The 20,717-nt window shown below is 40.8% G+C and overlaps 1 protein-coding gene across 1 annotated transcript; it reads right to left on the reverse strand.

The window, feature by feature from the left end:
- Window positions 1-557: 557 nt before the first annotated feature.
- On the reverse strand, window positions 558-20,445 carry LOC311110587 (RPE-retinal G protein-coupled receptor-like). Its single transcript, XM_084153105.1, has 7 exons — window positions 20,123-20,445; window positions 16,474-16,630; window positions 15,352-15,473; window positions 7,572-7,725; window positions 7,161-7,278; window positions 3,536-3,649; window positions 558-1,923 (listed from the first exon to the last, which is right to left on the reverse strand). The coding sequence occupies exons 1-7, from the start codon at window positions 20,199-20,201 to the stop codon at window positions 1,780-1,782; spliced, it is 888 nt and encodes a 295-aa protein (XP_084009231.1). The 5' UTR covers window positions 20,202-20,445; the 3' UTR covers window positions 558-1,779.
- Window positions 20,446-20,717: the final 272 nt, after the last annotated feature.

Here is a 20,717-nt window from a genome sequence, read left to right on the forward strand (position 1 = left end):
CATACTATTTGATCTCTCTTATGAAAGTATTGTGTGCATTCTTACTTTTCCGAGCATCAACCATCAGTAACGGTATATTGATTATATGATAAATCAGTTTTGTTATTTTATGTTACTTAGAACTATGGACCCAACATGTTCTTACAATGACACCTGAGTAACACTGAAAACTACTGTGCCATTTTACTACAATATTGAGGTAATAATGTTAACCGATGCTGGTTGCTATACTGTACTCTCCACATAAACTGAATCATACATACAGTACAAATCTAGGAGTTGGGTGGAATTAATAGGTCTCAAACACTACCTTTTGCTCTTTCATTAAAATCAATTAATGTCAAGGAACATCATCTCAGTAACATAACCTTAATCAATGCCATGTGTGATTGTCTAATGCCACATTTGGCATATCATAATCAAGGTGATTGCTTACTTTCACTGACCAGTTATAACTTGTGCAACCAGTTATAACGTATCAACAATTAAAATCTGTATTTCTATTTTAGTAGTTTACTTTCTAAAATGAATGATGTGATAACAAAACAAAGACTTTACGTGAAAAAGTAGACCATTTTTTATTTCTGGCTTTGAAGCTAAGCCTGGAGGTGAGAAGAGCACGTACAATACATCTCTTTCTTTCCTATAATAATATCGGCTGGCTGGTGGGATGTGTTTTCATGAAAAACACCATTGTTTGTAGGATTAAAGCCTACAAAGCCAGATTGGAATGCCCAATCTATGGATGACCATTATATAGCTTATATTGGGACTAGAGCTAATAAGGGATTTCTATCTGGCAATTTCTAATCTTTCCATTAAATTATCCAGCTTCAAAGGAATGCAATGTAGTATCATGTTTGATTAATAAAAAGATTGGTAACAATATGCTTAAAGCCAGCAAGTATGATGCATTTTGATGTGGTTATCATGTATTGTTAGAGCAAGAGTTGTTATCCGCATGTACAGTATGACCCATTATAATCAGTGCTTGACTTGGGCCGGAGCTCACCGGAGTTGAGTACCGGCACCTCAAATGTTTTACTGCTTGAGTTCCTTCAACTCTTATAGAAAGTCAAGCACTGATTATGTCTTATTACCATCTCATAATACTAAATAACAGCGACATAATGTATTATAAGTCTTATAATAAGACATCATAAAGGCTTGTACATGCTCATAACAAGTGATGAAGCATTACACCAATCTATTTTATTCCATGGAGAGGAAATACGTTCTAGGCTATTTAAGCTGGACGGGAATGAGTCATTCTACCTGCAGACTTAAGTAAAGTGTTACCAAATGATCTATTTCAGTCCATGGAGATGAAATATGTTCTAGGCTATTTTAGCTGGAGAGGAATTCATCATTTATCTAATAATATCAAATATTAATATCTAATTTCTAATAATATATTTTTTGCCTCAGTCTGACAATAGGCTTGAAATGTAATAACTGTAACAACTGCTTATCATTTAAAGCTTAACATTTTCACAACATTGGACAACAAAGGAGCCGTGGGTATAGCATGTCTACTACAAACAGCCCATCCTAAACTAGAGTGTGAACATAAAATACATCCCAATGTAACAACAAACACATCACTCCACTCCACGTTAACCCCTGACTAAAATGTAACTTACACACATGCACACACACACACACATGCAGACACACACAAACATACAAACACAATAAAGAGAAGTCCAAGTCCATTGACATGAACTGTCAGAAAACCACAAGGATAGTTTGTGTGTGTGTGATTATCGCATGCTTAGTTCATTTGGACTTGTTTTCAATTTTAGGCACTTCAATCTTTTCCCCAGTGAGGAATTGCCAGATGCCTCCTCTGTAGTTCTCATTGCCCAGGGCGTACAGGAAAACGTTGAACGTGGGAGAGGTCTTTGCCAGAATAGGAGCCAGCTACAAACACAAAGACAAACAGAGCAATGTAAATGTCTCAGTACTAGCAAGTTCAAAAAGGTGGTACATTTGTGTCAAAGTACGGTACAGCAAGTTTTATAAAATACAGATACAGTTGAAGTCGGAAGTTTACATACACCTTAGCCAAATACATTGAAACTCAGTTTTTCACAATTCCTGACATTTAATCCTAGTAAAAATTCCCTGTCTTAGGTCAGTTAGGATCACCACTTTATTTTAAGAACGTGAAATGTCAGAATAATAGTAGTAATTTATTTCAGCTTTTATTTCTTTCACCACATTCCCAGTGGGTCAGAGGTTTACATGCACTCAATTAGTATTTGGTAGCATTGCCTTTAAATTGTTTAACTTGGGTCAAACGTTTCGGGTAGCCTTCCACAAGCTTCCCACAATAAATTGGGTGAATTTTGGCCCATTCCTCCTGACAGAGTTGGTGTAACTGAGTCAGGTTTGTAGGCCTCCTTGCTCGCACACGCTTTTTCAGTTCTGCCCACAAATGTTCTATAGGATTGAGGTCAGGGCTTTGTGATGGCCACTCCAATACCTTGACTTTGTTGTCCTTAAGCCATTTTGCCACAACTTTGGAAGTATGATTGGGGTCATTGTCCATTTGAAAGACCAATTTGCGACCCAGCTTTAACTTTCTCACTGATGTCTTGACATGTTGCTTCAATATATCCACATACTTTTCCTTCCTCATGATGCCATCTATTTTGTGAAGTGCACCAGTCCCTCCTGCAGCAAAACACCCCCAAAGCATGATGCTGCCACCCCCGTGCTTCACGGTTGGGATGGTATTCTTCGGCTTGCAAGCTACCCCCTTTTTCCTCCAAACATAACAATGGTCATTATGGCCAAACAGTTCTATTTTTGTTTCATCAGACTAGAGGACATTTCTCCAAAAAGGACGATCTGTCACGGTTTCGGCCGAGGCTGCTCCTCCTCCTGGTTCGGGCAGGCTTCGGCGTTCGTCGTCCCCGGAATACTAGCTGCCACCGTTGTATGTTTCGTGTGTTGATTGCTTTGGTCTGTCTGGTACACCTGTGTCTGTTTGTGTCCTAATTACGTGTCCTATAAGTTCCCTGTTTTGTGTTAGTTAGATTGTGTGTTGTTGTTCGCCTGTCGGCTGTGGCGTGGTTGAAAAATGAGTTTTAATGACTCCAACCTAAGTGTATGTAAACTTCCGACTTAAACTGTATACATAGACTCAGTTGGTTGGAGTATGAAATTTGGCACACCAGTGTTGTGAGCTTGACTCCTGCATGTGCCATTACACTACACAAGTATGTGTTAAATGTACATTGCTTTGGGGACCAAAGGACCATTAGTTATATCATCAAGCAGTGCGATTAATGGCTACTATATTACACAGAAACCCTAAGTATTGTATTTGTGTATTTGGTAAATGGTGTAAAAGATCTTTGGCAAACACAAAGTAATATGACCTTGAGAAATCTATATGATGTCTACTGTTAGATTAGATGCAGTGTGTGTGTGTGTGTGTGTGTGTGTGTGTGTGCACGCATGTGTGTGTGTGAACATGTGTGTGTGTGTGCATGTCTGTGTATGCACATGTGTGTGTTGTCCTCACCATCCTTATCTTGGGAGAGACCAGGTTGGCATTCTTAACAGCAGCGTAAAAGGTCAGGACTCCATAGGGTCCCCAGCAGAACAAAAATGTCTTCAGGGGAGTGGCAGTGTTGAACTGTAGAGAGAGGGACAGTATTATGACTTATTTCCATCCCCATTGATTGAATATGTTCCTCTATGTTTGCTTTGGTAATGTATGAGGTTACACTCGCCATTCAAATAAAGCCATCTGAATTAAATTAAATTGAAAGAGAGATGGTGAGAGAGAGAGAGAGAGAGAGGGTGAGAGAGAGAGAGAGGGTGAGAGAGAGAGAGAGGGTGAGGGTGAGAGAGAGAGAGAGGGTGAGGTTGAGGGTGAGGGTGAGGGTGAGAGAGAGAGAGAGAGAGAGAGAGAGAGAAGGGATTGTTACTGTTCGACCATGAATAGTGGAAAAACGTCTCGGGTCATGGGGCTTACATGCATGTGACGGCCTTGTCACAAGCCTGGGATAACGGTTGGGACAAAAACACAATATCTGGCTTACCATCATTTCATAATCAACTAAACTCAGACAATGCACCAAAACAGGCACACAGTAAAACATTGTTCACTGACCATTCATAGTAATCCCATGTTTTATACTCATAATACACTATACTTAGGGATAACAGTTTTGTTTGAGTATGTGTTATTTTTGAGTACACATGACACAAAGACTGCAAATGCCACTTACCATGTATACAACCTTTGTATCCATACAGGAATGTTAATGAAGTAGTTGTTTACAGTTTTGTAGACATTCCTAGCAGAAACCCAACACTGGGGCATCTGAGAGGAGAGGGGGCTTTGCTTTCTGTGTTTTGTGTTTCCAAAGTAATAATGATGCATTTGAGGTATTGGACACTCTTTGAAAGTGCGGCCGTGTGTGTGTGTGCATGAGAGAGAGCAAGAGAGAGAGAGAGACAAAGAGAGAACATATATGTTTTCCCCTTTCTGTAATCACTATTACTGTTATTGTTGATGTCATTATCTCACTTCGCTTTAGCAACAGTGGTCTTATCATTCATGCTAATAAAGCTTATCTCAGAGAGAGAGATAGAGAGAGAGAGAGTATTTCTGTCTGTGTGATGCTATTTGAAGGTTAGATAACAGTAACAGTGCTGCCTTAGTGAAAGGAGCTCATTGTTTCCAGCAGCATAGACGCCTTTGTGCTCCGGCTAGCACAGCGTAAGCCCTAGCTACACAACCGCGAGTAATTGGCTTATGCAACATATAGAGGGAGAGGCAACCTGATTCAGTCCCTCCAGTCACGTGGGACCTAGGGATGTTACGGTGACCGTATTACCACTACACCGGCAGTCACGAGTCATGATAGAGAGAGAGAGAGTATGTCTTGACTGTGTAATGATCACAGTCAAATTCCACGTGACCGTTTAGTCAAGCTCTGATGTTGCTGATGGTCATTAGTAGCCTACCAAACTTGCTAACTTCCTGGTACTCAGCACTCTAGTCCCTCTAAATCACTCTGACATCAATGCAAAGTTGTCAAAAATCAATCATTTGCGCTTATAGACTACTGCCGTGTGTGCATTGCTGCGCTTATAATGTGAAGAAATAGCATAATAGTTGATCAACATTTTAAGCTAAACGTTCTGATCTGTTGCATCAGCCTCATTGCGCAAAACATTTTTTTGATGCGAGTGGTTGTATTAATTTGGGATCTATCGCATCCCACAACTGACCCAGAGTATGTTTGGAACATTTATTTCTCGCACAGAAGGTCAAGTTGACCAATAGAATAGGTCAACTTTTGTACAATGGGGGATAGTAGATTGACATAGGCTAGTGCATTTGCTGTTTGTTAGGCCTATTCATCTTGTTGGCTGAAAAAAAGTACATGTGGACAATTTTTCTAACATCTTCAATATGTGCCTCAGAATTCAATAAGAAGGACCCACGCAGTCCCTGATGTGTCTGTCTTCACTTGTAGCCTACTTCGGAGCTGAGAGGCCTGTGAGAAGGACCCGATCACGTGACGGGCATTGGCTAATAAGAATTGAGATATCTGAGAGAGCCACCTGAGTGAGAAGTGCTTCGGAGCACGGTGATTGGCAGCTGGGAGAAGGGAATTATAATTATTATATTCAGCCCAAGGGCACAACAGCCACTTTGGCCGCAAAGGCATGGATGTTTTTAGGGGGCATTACGGCTACACAAGGTGGATGCTGCCGGGAAATTCGAGGCCTGGTTAGAATATTATCAAGTGCTTATCAAATTGTGAATGAGAGACTGATGAAGTGTGTGCAGCCTGCACAAGAAACAAAGCAGAGCTCATACCTTTCATGCAACTTTTTTCAAAACATCATTAGAGTTGCATCATGCAGCCTTAGAATGTTTTAAAAATCTAAACATATAGCCCAACATTTGTATCACAACTAACGTTGCATAAATAACTCTAAATTAAGCATATAGGAGGACCTGTTTTTTTGTTAACTGCTCAACACAGAATAGGCGCGTGTGCGCACTCCCTCGGAAATCGTTTGTAGAAAATATCATTTTTATTTTATTCAGCTATTTTCAATTGTATTCTTCATACTATAAAAAAATGCCACGGAATTCTAAGCAAATCTTGTCTGCTAAATGAACTAGTGTAGCCCACAGCCATATGGCATAGCCAGATCAGGGCCTAACATAAGGACAACTCAGAGTATGCTATTCTGTTCTTCTGAAATATACCACATTTTATTCATATCATGTTTCTTTACATTTACATTTACATCATTTAGCAGACGCTCTTATCCAGAGCGACTTACATGAGCAATTAGGGTTAAGTGCCTTGCTCTAGGGCACATCGGCTGATTTTTCACCTAGTCGGCTCGGGGATTAGAACCAGCTACCTTTCGATTAAAGGCACAACGCTCTTAACCACTAAGCTACTAAGCTACCTGCCGCCCTTTAGACCTGTCTAAATTAACTAATGGATATACTGTGATGGTGTAGGCTATATTAAATTGATTTATTAGACTTCTTAAAATATAGATGTTCCAAATGTCTGCATTAGTGGCTTGTAGGATATGCCGAGGAAGCCAGAAGATGCTAAACGTGTTTATGTTAATTAACGGTCAATTACCGTGAGACCGGCAGTTATTTGCTTGACAATCACTGGCTGACATTTATTGACCGCCACAGCCCTAGTGGGACCTACAGTATACTCTTACTAGTCTACTGTGTCTGTTCAACAGTACAGTTTCCTTTAAGGTACAGTGGCTGCATTCCAAACCATGGGGCCTTGATGGTCTACACCTTGTAGGACTGAAAAGACTAAATAGATGAACATTAGCACTATAGGGATTGTTTCTCCTCCCTAGTCCTCAAATAAGCAGTGGTCAGTCATAGAAAGATAGGGGGGACATTTTGGGTTTGGAACTGAGTGCATTCTTTTGAAATGCAGCCATCTTTGAAGGTATCACTGATTTGACATTACTGGTTCTGTGAAATCTGGAAATATAATCTATGAATCACTTGCATTCCCCTATCAAGTCATGTTAGATCAGGGATTCCTTCAAGGTAGCAAGGAGGGAAGGGTGCATGTTGACAGTATTGGAACAGGGCCATGTATGACAATAATAGTGGACATTATTCTTACCCTGGGGTTTCCGGTCTTCTTGAATTTCTGGCCGATGGACTTGTAGGAGGACATGACAACAAAAGTCTGGACGGCCATGTTGAAAATGGCCATGGGGATCAAGTAGGACACATAGTTCCTGTTCAAGAAAAGAAAGAACACAGGATGTTATGAAACAAGTGCATCTGGGGAGCCAATATGGATGTTTTACACTACAGAAAGTGTTACCTGTCTCCCTTGTTGTAGGCCAGGTTTTTTGTGTATTTTTGTGTGCATTTGAGTGTGTGTGTGTGTGTGTGTCTGCCCATCGGTCTGTCTTTTTGCCATGTGTGAAGATGTGTGTGTGTGTGTTATCTGTCTCCCTTGCTGTAGTCCATGTGTGTGCGCATGTGAATGTGCATGCGTGTGCAGGTATGTGAGTGTGTTCGTTACCTGTCTCCTTTGCTGTAGTCCAGGGTACAGCAGGTTCTGAGGGGTTCGTAGTCATACTCTCCCCAGCCGATGAGGGGCATGGCGGACCAGAAGGCGGTGAACAGCCAGATGAAGATAGTCAGAGTGATGGCACTGCTCCACTGTAGCTTTGTCCCTGATGAGAAGCACAACCATAGAAATACAATGATTAGAATATATTATAATAATAATAATATGCCATTTAGCAGACGCTTTTATCCAAAGCGACTTACAGTCATGCGTGCATACATATTTTTTATTTTTTGTGTATGGGTGGTCCCGGGGATCGAACCCACTACCTTGGCGTTACAAGCGCCGTGCTCTACCAGCTGAGCTACAGAGGACCACATATCAATAATTTTTATTTCCCATTGGAATGGAGAGGGAGAGTAAAGGTGTGTGCTGTACTCTTAGAAATCAAATCGGATTATTATATTTCTATGAGCACAACACACACTGTTACTCTCCACCATTTCAATGTAAAATGAAATATCCCCTCAGCCCCATTGCTTTCCAGGGCCAGACAGATATACAACACATTCATAAAATTAACAAATTCGAATAACGTTTGTGTCATGTCACATTTTAAATGTATTTAGGAACTAAACATGTACTTAAAACTAGCTGTGAACGCACAATAAAATGTGTTATTGTGTAATTATTGTATTATTGTGTTTTTAACATATACATTTTTGGTAGGGCAGGACCAGAGGGAATCTGTGAGAAAGTGTTCATATTAAAACATTTAAGGGTTGTCTTCATATTTCCTCAATTGTAGCAGTATTTTGTTTTATTGATTGTAATGCCACATATTTTATGGTTTCAAATCACAGATTCCATCTGCGACATACCCAAAGAATGAGAAGAGATAAGGGGAGTAATATAATCCATTTCATGTTGTTATGTTGATCCTTGTCTTGAAGTAGGCCTAAGCTCAACATGGTTAATGTTGGTTTACTATTTGGTTGAAATACTACAAAACAAAATGCTTCCCATTGGCCAGTTGTTGGCCATGTTCAGGGCCTAATTAATGCAGGTGCTTACCGGGGCTGAAAGTAAAACAAATATAATAATAATGGAAATATATACACCATATATTATATATACACAGTATATATATATATGTAGTGTATATATATATATATATATTTTTTTTTTACTGCAACTGCCAACCACAGGACTCAGGAGCCTGCTCTCAAAGAGTGTAGACAGCCAGCTGCAGCCTGCTGCCGCTTTGCTAATCATCAGATGAGGGAGGAGAGGAGGTAGGGGGCCCACGTGGGTAATTGGGGGGCCCTGCCTTGATTGGGTAACTGATTAATAAAAAAGTAAAAATAAACTGCATAATAAATAAATGCAACTGGTCAATTGTGTAAGTTGTTAACTCAAAATGACAAAACGACTAGGTTCCAGTTTAACTATGTTTACTTCACCATATTTCCACAATACATAGTTGCCATTGCATTCAGGCCAGGTCCATCTACCCTGAGACTACGGCGCAGGGGTACTAATAACAGAGTGATAGCACCGTAATAACAGAAATATAGGGATACTTAAAATATGACCTTAATCTCCCACTTTTCTTTAAAGACAATCAAAAAATAATGAAATGTCCCCAGTATTATTTAAATTACCCATTACAAATGGGTTGTGTGACAAAGTTTTTATTTTGTATTAATCAAGCTGCCACTTTCCATTACTGGGTGCCTTTAGGAGCACAAGACCGGATGCTGCCTTTTTAGTCAGACTGTTCTTTTTAGCAAGCTGTTCCTTTGTGGCCGACCACAGAATCCGGCGGATTCTCTGTGCTTGAATAACTTCCTTGATGCTGCTAATCTCAAGACAAAGTATTTTCTCTGTGACAGACTTGGTTGACTTAACAGCATCAACTAAGGAGTAGTTGTCAGTGACACAAACTACAGGTAGAATGTGTTGTTTTGTCAGAAAGATGGCTTTGTCAATTCCATCCGCAAGAGCAAGGGATTCTCCAGCAAGTGTGCTTTGGACAACCCTTCTGATCCTTTTTGACTGCCAACAGATAAGCGAGAATCTTCCTTCTTCACCCATTAACACGTGTAGCTCAGTTGGTAGAGCATGGTGCTTTCAATGCCAGGGTTGTGGGTTTGATTCCCACGGGGGGCCAGTATGAAAATGTATGTACTCACTAACTGTAAGTCGCTCTGAATAAGAACGTCTGCTAAATGACTCAAATGTAAATGTAAAATGATTAGATGTCCACCTTGTGTGCCTCCTTCTGTAAGGTTCCCTAGGGAAGCATCACTGAAGACAACTAGTTTCAGAGAGTCATCTTTTCCAACATGCTGAAACTTTAGAGTCACTTGTTGTGATTTCAGTTTACGAACAACTTTGTTTGCCTCATGAATGGTTTGTACAGTGGCGTGTTTTGTGTTGGATACCAAGTTGCAACCATCAAACATTACATCAGGTCTACTCTGTCTATCAACCCATATAATTTGACCTAATTTTGACCTCAATTGATCAGCTTCAATTCCGCAGAGAGGGGAATTCCTTTGTACGGCTCTTGAAGAATCCATGTGGATGGGTTGAAGATTATTGATATAGCTTTCCTGTTGTGTCAGTATTGTTCTGTCAACTGTAATAAACTCTATGCCAACATAGCAAAAACTATCATGCTCCTCACGGCCGACTTGGAAAACAGCTTTGAGGTGTGGAATCACAGTTGTAGCAAAGGACTGTGAGCCACCCCAGATGAAGTCATCAACATGACAGGCAAGTACTCGTCACATTGCAGTCTTGATCAAGCCAATAGAAGACTGCAGGATCCACTTGTGACATTTTTCCACCTGTACTCAGCATTGTTGCCTTGACTTTGTTGTACCAGTAGAGTGATGCATCTGCCAGGCCATACACACACTTTTTTAGTTTCTACAGTGTTCCTTCGCTCTTAGCTTCAGGCGGAGGTCGGATGTGAATGTCCCTTGACAGCTTTGTTCCCTGCAAAAATGCAGATTTGATGTCTATGGAATGAAGTTTCCATTTTTTCTGGCAGATCACTGTCAGCAGCAATCTGAGTGACTCCGAGGTGCATGCCGATGAGTCTTTTGGGAGTTCTTTAGCAGCCAGCTCCTCAAAACCTGCTTTTAGACATGCTTTTGGCACTATTCCAGTTAAGGATTCTTTAAGGGTACACACCCACCTTGTTGAGACACATTTTTGGCCAATGTCTTTGACTTCCTCAAACACGTCCTTTTTACTCCAATTACTGGTACTGAGCTCATCTAGTTTAGCTGAGTCAAATGACACGTCCTTTGTTTCAAGTACATCATCATTTTGAATGTCATTCTGTTTTTCCATTGGTTCAATTCTGAGATTATCTACAAGTGACAGGTCAGCTGACCCGGATGTACCATAAAGTGTAGCTGGTTCAGAGTACTGCAAGTTGTACCAGTTCTGGTGTTTTCCTTTGGCTTTTCCTGCTCGTCCAATGCCGATTGCTGTGTGTGGAATACCACGATCTCTGTCCATGTATTTAACAGTTTGCCTAGTTTTCAGATTTGGAACAACCATGTTGTCTTAACACATGTGGCTGTTGTTGAACGTTTTCCTCATTTGGACCATCACAAGTATTACCTGTGTCATGGTTGAAGGTCTCTGCTCCATTTCCTGTGTCAGTTTCAGTGTCCATATCATTGGATGCGACATCTGGTAGGTTTGTGTCAATGTATCCTTTTTGTCATTATCAGTAGGAGGCTGATTCTCAGCAACAGCCCCTCCATCTTGTTGATCATTTACTTTCCGCCATCTTGAATGATGCACCCTGACAAATATCACCATACCATCTTGGCCAATGACTACTCCCGGTCCTTTCCACTCTTGACAGTCAACTCGTTTGTAGTCCACTTTGTTTCCAGTCTCGTACTTCTCATCGGTGGGTAGAAGCTGTTTACACAGAGCCCTGTGAATTCTCTCTGAACACTCTGCTTCAGTGAACACTTTTATTGCTGCATGTAGTGCTGAAAGGTGCTGTTCCACCCATGCACACTGGTCCCTTCTAGTGCTGGTGGCTTGTCAACCAGTAGAGGGAAGATTAGGGTTCTGCCCAAACACTAGTTGATATGGTCTGTAGCCATGAACATTATGCATTTAGTTTTTTTGCCATCAAAGCCCAATCTAGGGCTGTTTTCCAGTCACATCCATTGTCTTGCTTCACTTTCAGCATGATCTCTGTGAGTGTTTGATTATGTCTCTCCAGAAGTCCATTGCTCCATGGACTGTTTGTAGCAGTTGTCTTTACCTCCATGTTGAATTTCTCAGCCATTTCTCTTATTTCATTATTATTTAATTATCCTCCTGGGTTTCTTTGTATTCACAATGCTTCAAGCACTGAAGCGTGTGAAGTGGTTGATTATGTGAAGAAGGTACCACACACTTGGTCCTAGCTCATGTAGATGTACAGCCACTTTCATTGTACTTAGAAGCCAGTGTCAAACCAACAGCTGGTCTGGGCTTAGGTTTGCTGTATTTCTGGCATGCCTCACAACTGTTAACTATCTGCCGTAGAATGGAAATACTCTCATCATCATTATTACAAGAAGTGAAGTTTTAACAATACTTTGTGTTTTTCCTCTGTGTTCATGTTCTCTGTGACTGTCAGAATCTCCATGTGCTCTGTGTTCGTCAGAATCTAATTTCTACATGGAATCTGTGTGATGTCTTTGTCTAAAATGTTTACACAATAGTGGACTGAGTCTTGCTAGCTAGCCTGCCTACTGAAAATTGTGGGAAAAAGTGAGAGTGGAGCCCAGAAAATAAAATTACTGAAAAATAAAACAACAGCAGAAGCAAGGAATTAACTAACTGGTTATTTTTCTGCGCAACACAAAGACACAAAGGACAACGACAACCAAAGGCCTGCAATCAAGCATACGAGAGATCAACCCCATTGGCAGAGTGGCTGCCTTGCACTGCACATACTCTGAATTTGGCAGATTATTATATCAGGTTTACAACCAAATGAAAACAGTTGAATTGAAACCCTCAAATCTCTTTCTGTTACAAGGTGGTCTGCCCATGCACAAGCCACAAAAGCATTATGCCTCAGAAGTATCTGAGGACAAAAATCTAACTCTGGCCACGCATAATGAGGCTCTAGCACTCTATACCCAAATGGATAAACTTGAGATTGCTTTTCTCTGTAACTTGTGGAACACAATACTCCAACATTTTCAGAATACAAGCACTGCACTTCAGGCAGTCGAACTGGAGCTGACTAACACTGTTTGTTTGGTGGCCTCCTAAAGAGATTTTGTGGCTGGGTTCCGGGATCAGTTTGATAGCTTTGAGGCAAAAGGAAAGAACATGTCCCCAAGCGTTTTAACACTTTACAAACCTGACACGCAAGAAGAAGAAAAAAACATGCTAACGAGTCATCAGAGGCAGAGCCTGACTGTTGTTTATCAATGACAGGTCAGCAGATATTTCCTGTCGGTGTGTTCACTGTTGTAATTGAAACACTTATTGCCGAGTTGGATAGGAAGTATGACTCATACAATGAGCTAAACAACTGATTTTGATTTTTAAACAATATGCCTTCACTTTCCTCACAAGACCTACATCAATCTGACTTGCAACATGTGGATCTGCCAGGGCATTGCTTCACATGTTGAGACAGAGGAATCTACAAGCAGTCTTTCCCAATATTCTTAACTTTACCTGTTACCAATGCATCAGGGGAGCCGTCCATTTCAGAGTTGGATCTTGTCAAAAACAGACTGAGATCAACGATAAATTAATGCACTGCATAAGGCCTAATACTCGTCCGCTGGAGACTGGAAAGGCTCTGTCCAGCCAGCTGGTGGTGCTGAAATGCCAGAGGCCACACAGGCCTGCGCTCTTGTTTTCTTTGCGAAGGCTGTGCGGATGGTAACTGTGCGTGGTCCTCCTGAATCAATAGTGTGAGTGTTCTGTGTAGACTAGGTCATGCAACTGTTTTGTTTTTTGTTTTTTTAGGGGGTAGATCAGCTTTAATATTTCAGATAGATTGTAACTTCCATCAATGTAATTGTCTGCATCACTTCCAATCCCCCATATGTTATTTTTCTTCATCGTCCCTTTGATGTGGTGAAGTTTTCCTGTCCCCTTAGCAGAAAAACACCCCCAAAGCATAATGTTTCCACCTCCATGTTTGACGTTGGGGATGGTGTTCTTGGGGTCATAGGCAGCATTCCTCCTCCTCCAAACACGGCGAGTTGAGTTGATGCCAAAGAGCTTGATTTTGGTCTCATCTGACCACAACACTTTCACCCAGTTCTCCTCTGAATCATTCAATGTTCATTGGCAAACTTCAGACGGGCCTGTATATGTGCTTTCTTGAGCAGGGGGACCTTGCGGGCGCTGCAGGATTTCAGTCCTTCACGGCGTACTGTGTTACCAACTGTTTTCTTGGTGACTATGGTCCCAGCTGCCTTAAGATCATTGACAAGATCCTCCCGTGTAGTTCTGGGCTGATTCCTCACCGTTTTCATGATCATTGCAACTCCACGAGGTGAGAACTTGCATGGAGCCCCAGGCCGAGGGAGATTGACAGTTCTTTTGAGTTTCTTCCATTTGTGAATAATCTCACCAACTGTTGTCACCTTCTCACCAAGCTGCTTGGCGATGGTCTTGTAGCCCATTCCAGCCTTGTGTAGGTCTACAATCTTGTCCCTGACATCCTTGGAGAGCTCTTTGGTCTTGGCCATGGTGGAGAGTTTGGAATCTGATTGATTGATTGCTTCTGTGGACAGGTGTCTTTTATACAGGTAACAAACTGAGATTAGGAGCACTCTCTTTAAGAGTGTGCTCCTAATCTCAGCTCATTACCTGTATAAAAGACACATGGGAGCCAGAAATCTTTCTAATTGAGAGGGGGTCAAATACTTATTTCCCTCATTAAAATGCAAATCAATTTTATAACATTTTTGACATGCGTTTTCCTGGATTTTGTTGTTGTTATTCTGTCTCTCACTGTTCAAATAAACCTACCATTAAAATTATAGACTGATCATTTCTTTGTCAGTGGGCAAACGTACAAAATCAGCAGGGGATCAAATACTTTTTTTCCTTCACTGTAACTCCACCAGTCCTACCGATAATATCATTCACAAAGATTATACCTTTTTTAAACATTTTGTCAAAAAGAAGAAGGTTTTTTATCTATTAGTATTAGTATTAGTATAGTATATCAATTAGCGCCTACTCCAAACTAGACGCGCTCAGCCATGCATCTTTTTGTAAACAGTGATTGAGTTATATTATTCACCTAAATTAGTACTATCCAATCTACTCATTACATTACGAAGAGTAGGCAATAAAAAACACAAAGCCCCAAGGCCTATTATTTCTTAATCTGGCCCTGGCCACATACTGTAACTCTCTTTAATAGAAGCCTGGTTACTTCTGGTCGTTGTGGAACTGTATCTCTCTTATTGCTCTCTGATATATAGTTTGACAGGGTCATGACACACAATAGAAAGTGTGTCAGTGTTAGTGTAATCTGCAGATTATGAATTCGTGATAAGTCATTAAAAGCATGCAGATGAGTGACATCCTAACAGATTAATAGACTCTTAGGCTGAAGGCCAGATGGCCTCTTAGGATGATGTGAGGCCACAAGAACAGCTGCACCCAAAGACTAGTCCTATCTAGTGTGTGTTTGTTTGTGCATTTGTTGTTGGGGATGGATGTGTGAGTATGTGTGTCTGTGGAGATGTATGAGACCTAAGAGACTCATGCCACTTACTTGTGCAGTACTGGTGGTATCTGTCCCATGCGATTGCAGCAATGAAGTGGATGCTGGCGAGAGCTGTCACGAAACCCTGGAAACCATGAGTCTGGCAGCCATCAGAGCCATAGGGCCAGTACCTGGAGAAGGACAGAGTAAAGAGGGGGAAAGACAATACATTAGGCCTTAACATAGCCTATTTCTTCAGCTGGTTGTGAATGCTATTTATAATGCTCAACAACCAATGATTAGACTGGTAGAGCATAGAACTAGACGGTAGGGAAGGTCACTGTCTGTTTATGATCTTTTACATTGACCAAGGTCATCTATTAATAACCATTTTGAATTTGAAGTGAATCCGGTGGCTGTTTTCATCCTAAATCACCTAGACGCCAACGTCATCGTTCATCCCCCTGATTACAGAGTTCTAAATCCTCCGCCTTTACACAGCACAGTCCCCGGGAGGTCTGTTACATGTATGCCCTAAACCCGTTGGTCTTTGCCCCGGCCTTATTGATCTACTACTCTAACACTACGCAGAGATATTGATGAGCTAATTGATTGGAATATGTCTGAGAGAGAGCGAGAGACATTCTCCTTTGCGTTGCTCCACTATAGACTATTGCAGGAATAGTACAGAACAGGGATCATCAACTAGATTCAGCCGCGGGCCAATTTTTTCTTGAGCTGGTGTGTTCGGGGGGCCGGAACATAATTACAAATAATTTGTAGACTGCAAATTGACCGCAAGAAGCCCAAACAGATATAATGTTTGACTAAAACATAATCATTTCAAACCTTGCTTACATTTGTATATGATCACGTCTCTCTATTATGCGTGGGAATACTTGGAAAAATATTTATTCATTAAAAATATGATTTCCTGGTGTTTTTACAGTCTATTATGTCCAACAATTAATAAAAAATGTTTGCTCTGAAAACTTGGGGGGCAAAATAAAACCACTTGCGGGCCATATACAGCCCGCGGGCCGCAAGTTGGAGAACCCTGGTTTAGAATATTCCATATTCCATTCAATTCATGGTATTTCACAGTGGAAAAACGTTGCAACAATGAGTCAGTGTGAGTAGAAAGTAAATTAGGTGATGGAAAGGATTAGTAGGTTATGCTACGTCACTCACCTCAGAAAGCTGGAGAAAGCGGCAATTGTTGCATTCGCGGAGATGCCCATATCGGCCAATGCCAAGCTAAAGACTAGGAAATTGCTGGGGGTTCTCAGTTCTCTTATTTTGATGAAAGCAGCGACTGTCACAGCATTCAGGAAGAATCCCAGAAGACCTTTAGGGAACATAACACAGAATAGGCTATAAACAAAGTAGCAGTGCGCATAGCGAAGTAAATCAATTCCAAAATGACTTAATCCAGGGAGTTGAGCGCAGACTTTTAATACTTAAACCCTTACCGTAAACGTATGTAGCTCAATTGGTAGAGCATGGCGCTTGTAACGCAAGGGTAGTGGGTTCGATCCCCGGGACCACCCATACGTAAAAATGTATGCGCTTTGGATAAATGCGTCTGCTAAATGGCATATTATTATTATATTATGTTTGTCCTCTGTTGTTGCGTGCCTTTGTTTGCTGAAATCCATACTTTTTAACGTTAATCAAATACAACCACCGACTGTTTCCTTGTTGAGATTCAATTGGCACATGCGCATTTGTGCTGAGTTGCCATCTTAGAGCAACAGCAATGAGGAAAGTCAGTAGTTGTATTTGTGACCGACCGGCTCAATTCTGTCTTATGTAGCAACATTCGAAATTGGATAAAGGTAGAGACCAATGGTCCCTCTAAAGGTTTTTTTTTTTTTTACAGTGAACACTGAGGCTGTACCCTTACAGTTGTAGACAGTAGCCAATAGGCTATTGTGGCTATTTGAGTATAATGTAGGCCTACAAACAAAACCAATGGAGCAAATCCCAAAACATTTTCACATGGAAATAGTTTTTGATTTCTATGAGATAGCCTACAGTAGCCTATATGTGGTGTTCAATGCATGCCTACATTGCATGATACTTTTAAAAAAGTTTTTACATAATGAAGGGCTTGACATGAATTCATGATTTTTTACTTGGTCTTTAACGCCATGGACAAAATAGGTGACTGTAAATTGCATTGTGCTATATGATGCAAGAAACCACTTTCAAAATAAAAGTAATTATTATTACCATACAGAGAATCAGGCAATGTAGGCTACCCCTCTGCCTATTGGCTTATTTGCAAATTCAAGCCTGTCTCAAAATACAACACTGCCCCTTTAATTAAGACAAACCTTTTTATCTGACTGGCTTTTCAAAGAGCTTGAAATGTAGCCTACACATTTTGTGCTCTTGTAGGAAGCAGTAACTCCCCATTGCTGACCTATACTTATCTATAACTGGGCTAATAACTTGCTAACTAGCAAAGAATATCAACAAATGTGCACACGTGTGGCTCTGCGCTCTGAACTGATCTGAAAAGCGCATTCACTCCTGGGTGATTGAAAGACCGCTCATGGGCTCTGTTGCGCTCTAGCTCTGCCTACAACAAAATCAAAGACTCAATCTCACAAAGTTAGATTTGTTTTGGTTTGTTGCATTGAAAAGGGTCTGATATAATGTTGATTAGATCACAGAAAAAACATTGATCTATATAGTGCAAACTAATGGAGCGAACTCAGTGAAGTTCAATCTCTTGCTTCTCTGCACGGCCTGGCATTTCTTCTGCGAGGCAGTCCTGGATGAGGTGCGGGGCCGTGCACGTATCAGCTTAGTGGCAACATTGGTAGGGACTCAGAGCTAGAAAATGTTATATCATACACTAGAGGTGAGGAACAATGGGAAAGTAATTCTGCTTTGAAAGTTGATACACTTTTGAGAAAATGGCCCTTGAATGTTTTGGTACACATACTGGAGAGCTCTTCTTTGTCTACACCCATTCAACATCGTTCACAACCTCTTAAGTCTTAGCCCCACCCATCTCTTTAAGGATTCACATGAGGCCATGTGCTAAACAGAGTGAGTACGGTAGTGTACTAAAAAACCAAAGATTTCAAGACGAAAGGCTGGTTTATACTACGTCTATTGACATGTCTGTAGACAGTTGTCGCAATGACATCATTAACATTATATTGTCGTACGACATTAAACTTGTCATTGTCGTTATGAAAAAGTATAAACACAAAAACTACAGGCTATATGACATCAGCAGCCTGGTGGTCCAAAATAGCATAACTGGTGTACTTTAACACCAATAAACTCATCCGTTTAAAAATGAATTTAGTATATGTCAATCTAGCAAACCAGGCAACTAAAAGCAACTTTCTAAGCAATATTTTCGTTAGTTTCTAGCTTGATAGCTAGCTAGCTAACGTTAAATTAGCTGGCTAGCCAGTTCAAATAATGATCATATCATATAGCTGACATCTCAACTTTAGCTAATTTGTATTCATTATTACAGGAAAGTAAACTCACAACAAGATCATTATTTACAAATGAATGGCGAGCTAATTACAGAAAATAGCTTACGGTTGTGAGTGTGACAAAATAAAATAAAAATGAGAAACGTATAATATCTGAAAATGTAGCTAGCTAGACTCTCTTACCCGTATACATGGATGAATGCTTCTCCCTCTCTGTCACGGATGCCATGTTTGCCCTTAGTTTGAAGATGTAATCCGGAGACATGTGTTTTATACAACTGCCTTCTGTGACAGACTGTGTTCTCTCTTCGACTCCCTCCACATATTTGCAATCAAACACCAGCATTTTCTCTATCTCCTTAGCTATCATACTCTGCTTCCACCAGGCATTCCATTGATTTTCTTCCAGAAAGTGGAGAGTAACACTTGTGCAGTTCTTCGTGACATCTTTCAAAAAAGCTGCGTTAGAAAGGATTACCTACACATACTGAGCAGCTCATATTATAGACAGAAGCGTGCTACATGGCAGACCAATCTGAACTTATCTCTCGGCATGTCTAGCCCATCCATTATCTCAGCCAATCTTGCCTAGCGGAAAGGTTCCTGCCTTTATCCGTGGCTAAACCAACTAGGCTCGTAATTTAACAATTTCATTTTTATTTACAGATGCCATACAAGTTTGTTATTAAGGCACATGAAAGTTCACATGTTCCAGAAGGTATTTCTGCCCCCAAAAATGCTTTTTGATAAAAAAAAAAAAAAAAATGTTTACATTCAAATGCCTCTGCTGTGATGTAGTGACACACCACATACGCCTACTTTCCTGAAACGAGTCACATTTGATTAATGTTTTATTAAAAATTATTGCTTTCAGCAAACAAAGAAAGGCACACAACAACAGAGGGCAAACATAGGTACACGGTAAGGGTTTAAGAATTTACATTTTTTATGTATCCACTGCATAGTGACTGGAAGGAGTAGGAGGTGAATTAAAAAAAAACTCCAGTCTGCACTCAACTCCTTGGATGAAATCAACCTGGAGTTGAGGTACTTGGCTACAGTGCGCACAGCCCAGAGGCAAATCCCATGAAAAAATTAAAATGAAAGCAGGCACGTTTTCTTTTCAAGTGCTTTTAAACAATAATAATGCATCATTCCTGACTATTCCTGACTATTCCTGACTATTGAATATCATGCGATTTTCTGGCCAACATCAGCATTTCATCCATATTGTATCAAGTCACATAACACCACTGGCACCTTTAAAGAGCGTAACTGGCCACCACCCCCTGACCAAGGAGCATCAGATCTAACATAGCATACAGTAGCTATCGCATTTATGGATGAATTCCATCAGAAAACGTGACACTCACCCTCCACGAGCAGACAAGATCCCAAAGAGAACACATCAATGTCTGAGAAGCCATCCGGTAAAGGGTAAGAAGACACCATCTTGAATGCGATTTTTCATACAAATAAAGTGCTAAAATCAGACCCACTTACTCGCTACTGTCCGCTCGCTTTAAGATGTGCATCTAACCTAACGGAACCCACTTATAAAGGAGCATTTCACGTGAAAAAGCTTGCACGTAATTATGTAAAGCTCCCTTGCCCCAATCCGCATAAGAATGTCTTACTGAACATAACACAAACCGCTGCCCCCTTATCACGTATTTACACACCGCTACTCTAAAGCGCTCAATTACTTACACAACAAGCCTTTATGTCTGTGTGCGACCACCGTCCGGTGAAGGATGCCTGTGATGTCAAATGCACGCGTTTCATGTAGGCTACAGCTCTGTTTTGCTCGCGCGAGTCAACAGGTGTCCAGCTCATTGAAAGAATGTTCAGCACCCAGCCATATAGCCTACAGCCATTCATTCATGCTTCTTGTAGTCTACTGAATTTGCATGGCAGTAATATATTATACAGCACCATTTACAGCTCTACAATATCAGCTGCTGTTAG

The sequence above is a fragment of the Coregonus lavaretus genome (assembly GCF_964263955.1).
Source record: "Coregonus lavaretus genome assembly, chromosome: 36".
Classification (NCBI taxonomy): Eukaryota; Metazoa; Chordata; class Actinopteri; order Salmoniformes; family Salmonidae; genus Coregonus; species Coregonus lavaretus.

Coding starts and splice junctions, on each gene's coding strand:
- LOC311110587 (XM_084153105.1), bottom strand. CDS start 20,201: ATGGTGTCTTCTTACCCTTTACCGGATGGCTTCTCAGACATTGATGTG. Junction 7,726..15,351: donor ATACCACCAGTACTGCACAA/GTAAGTGGCATG, acceptor GCTTCTCATCAG/GGACAAAGCTACAGTGGAGC. Junction 3,650..7,160: donor AGAAGACCGGAAACCCCAGG/GTAAGAATAATG, acceptor CTCTCTCTACAG/TTCAACACTGCCACTCCCCT.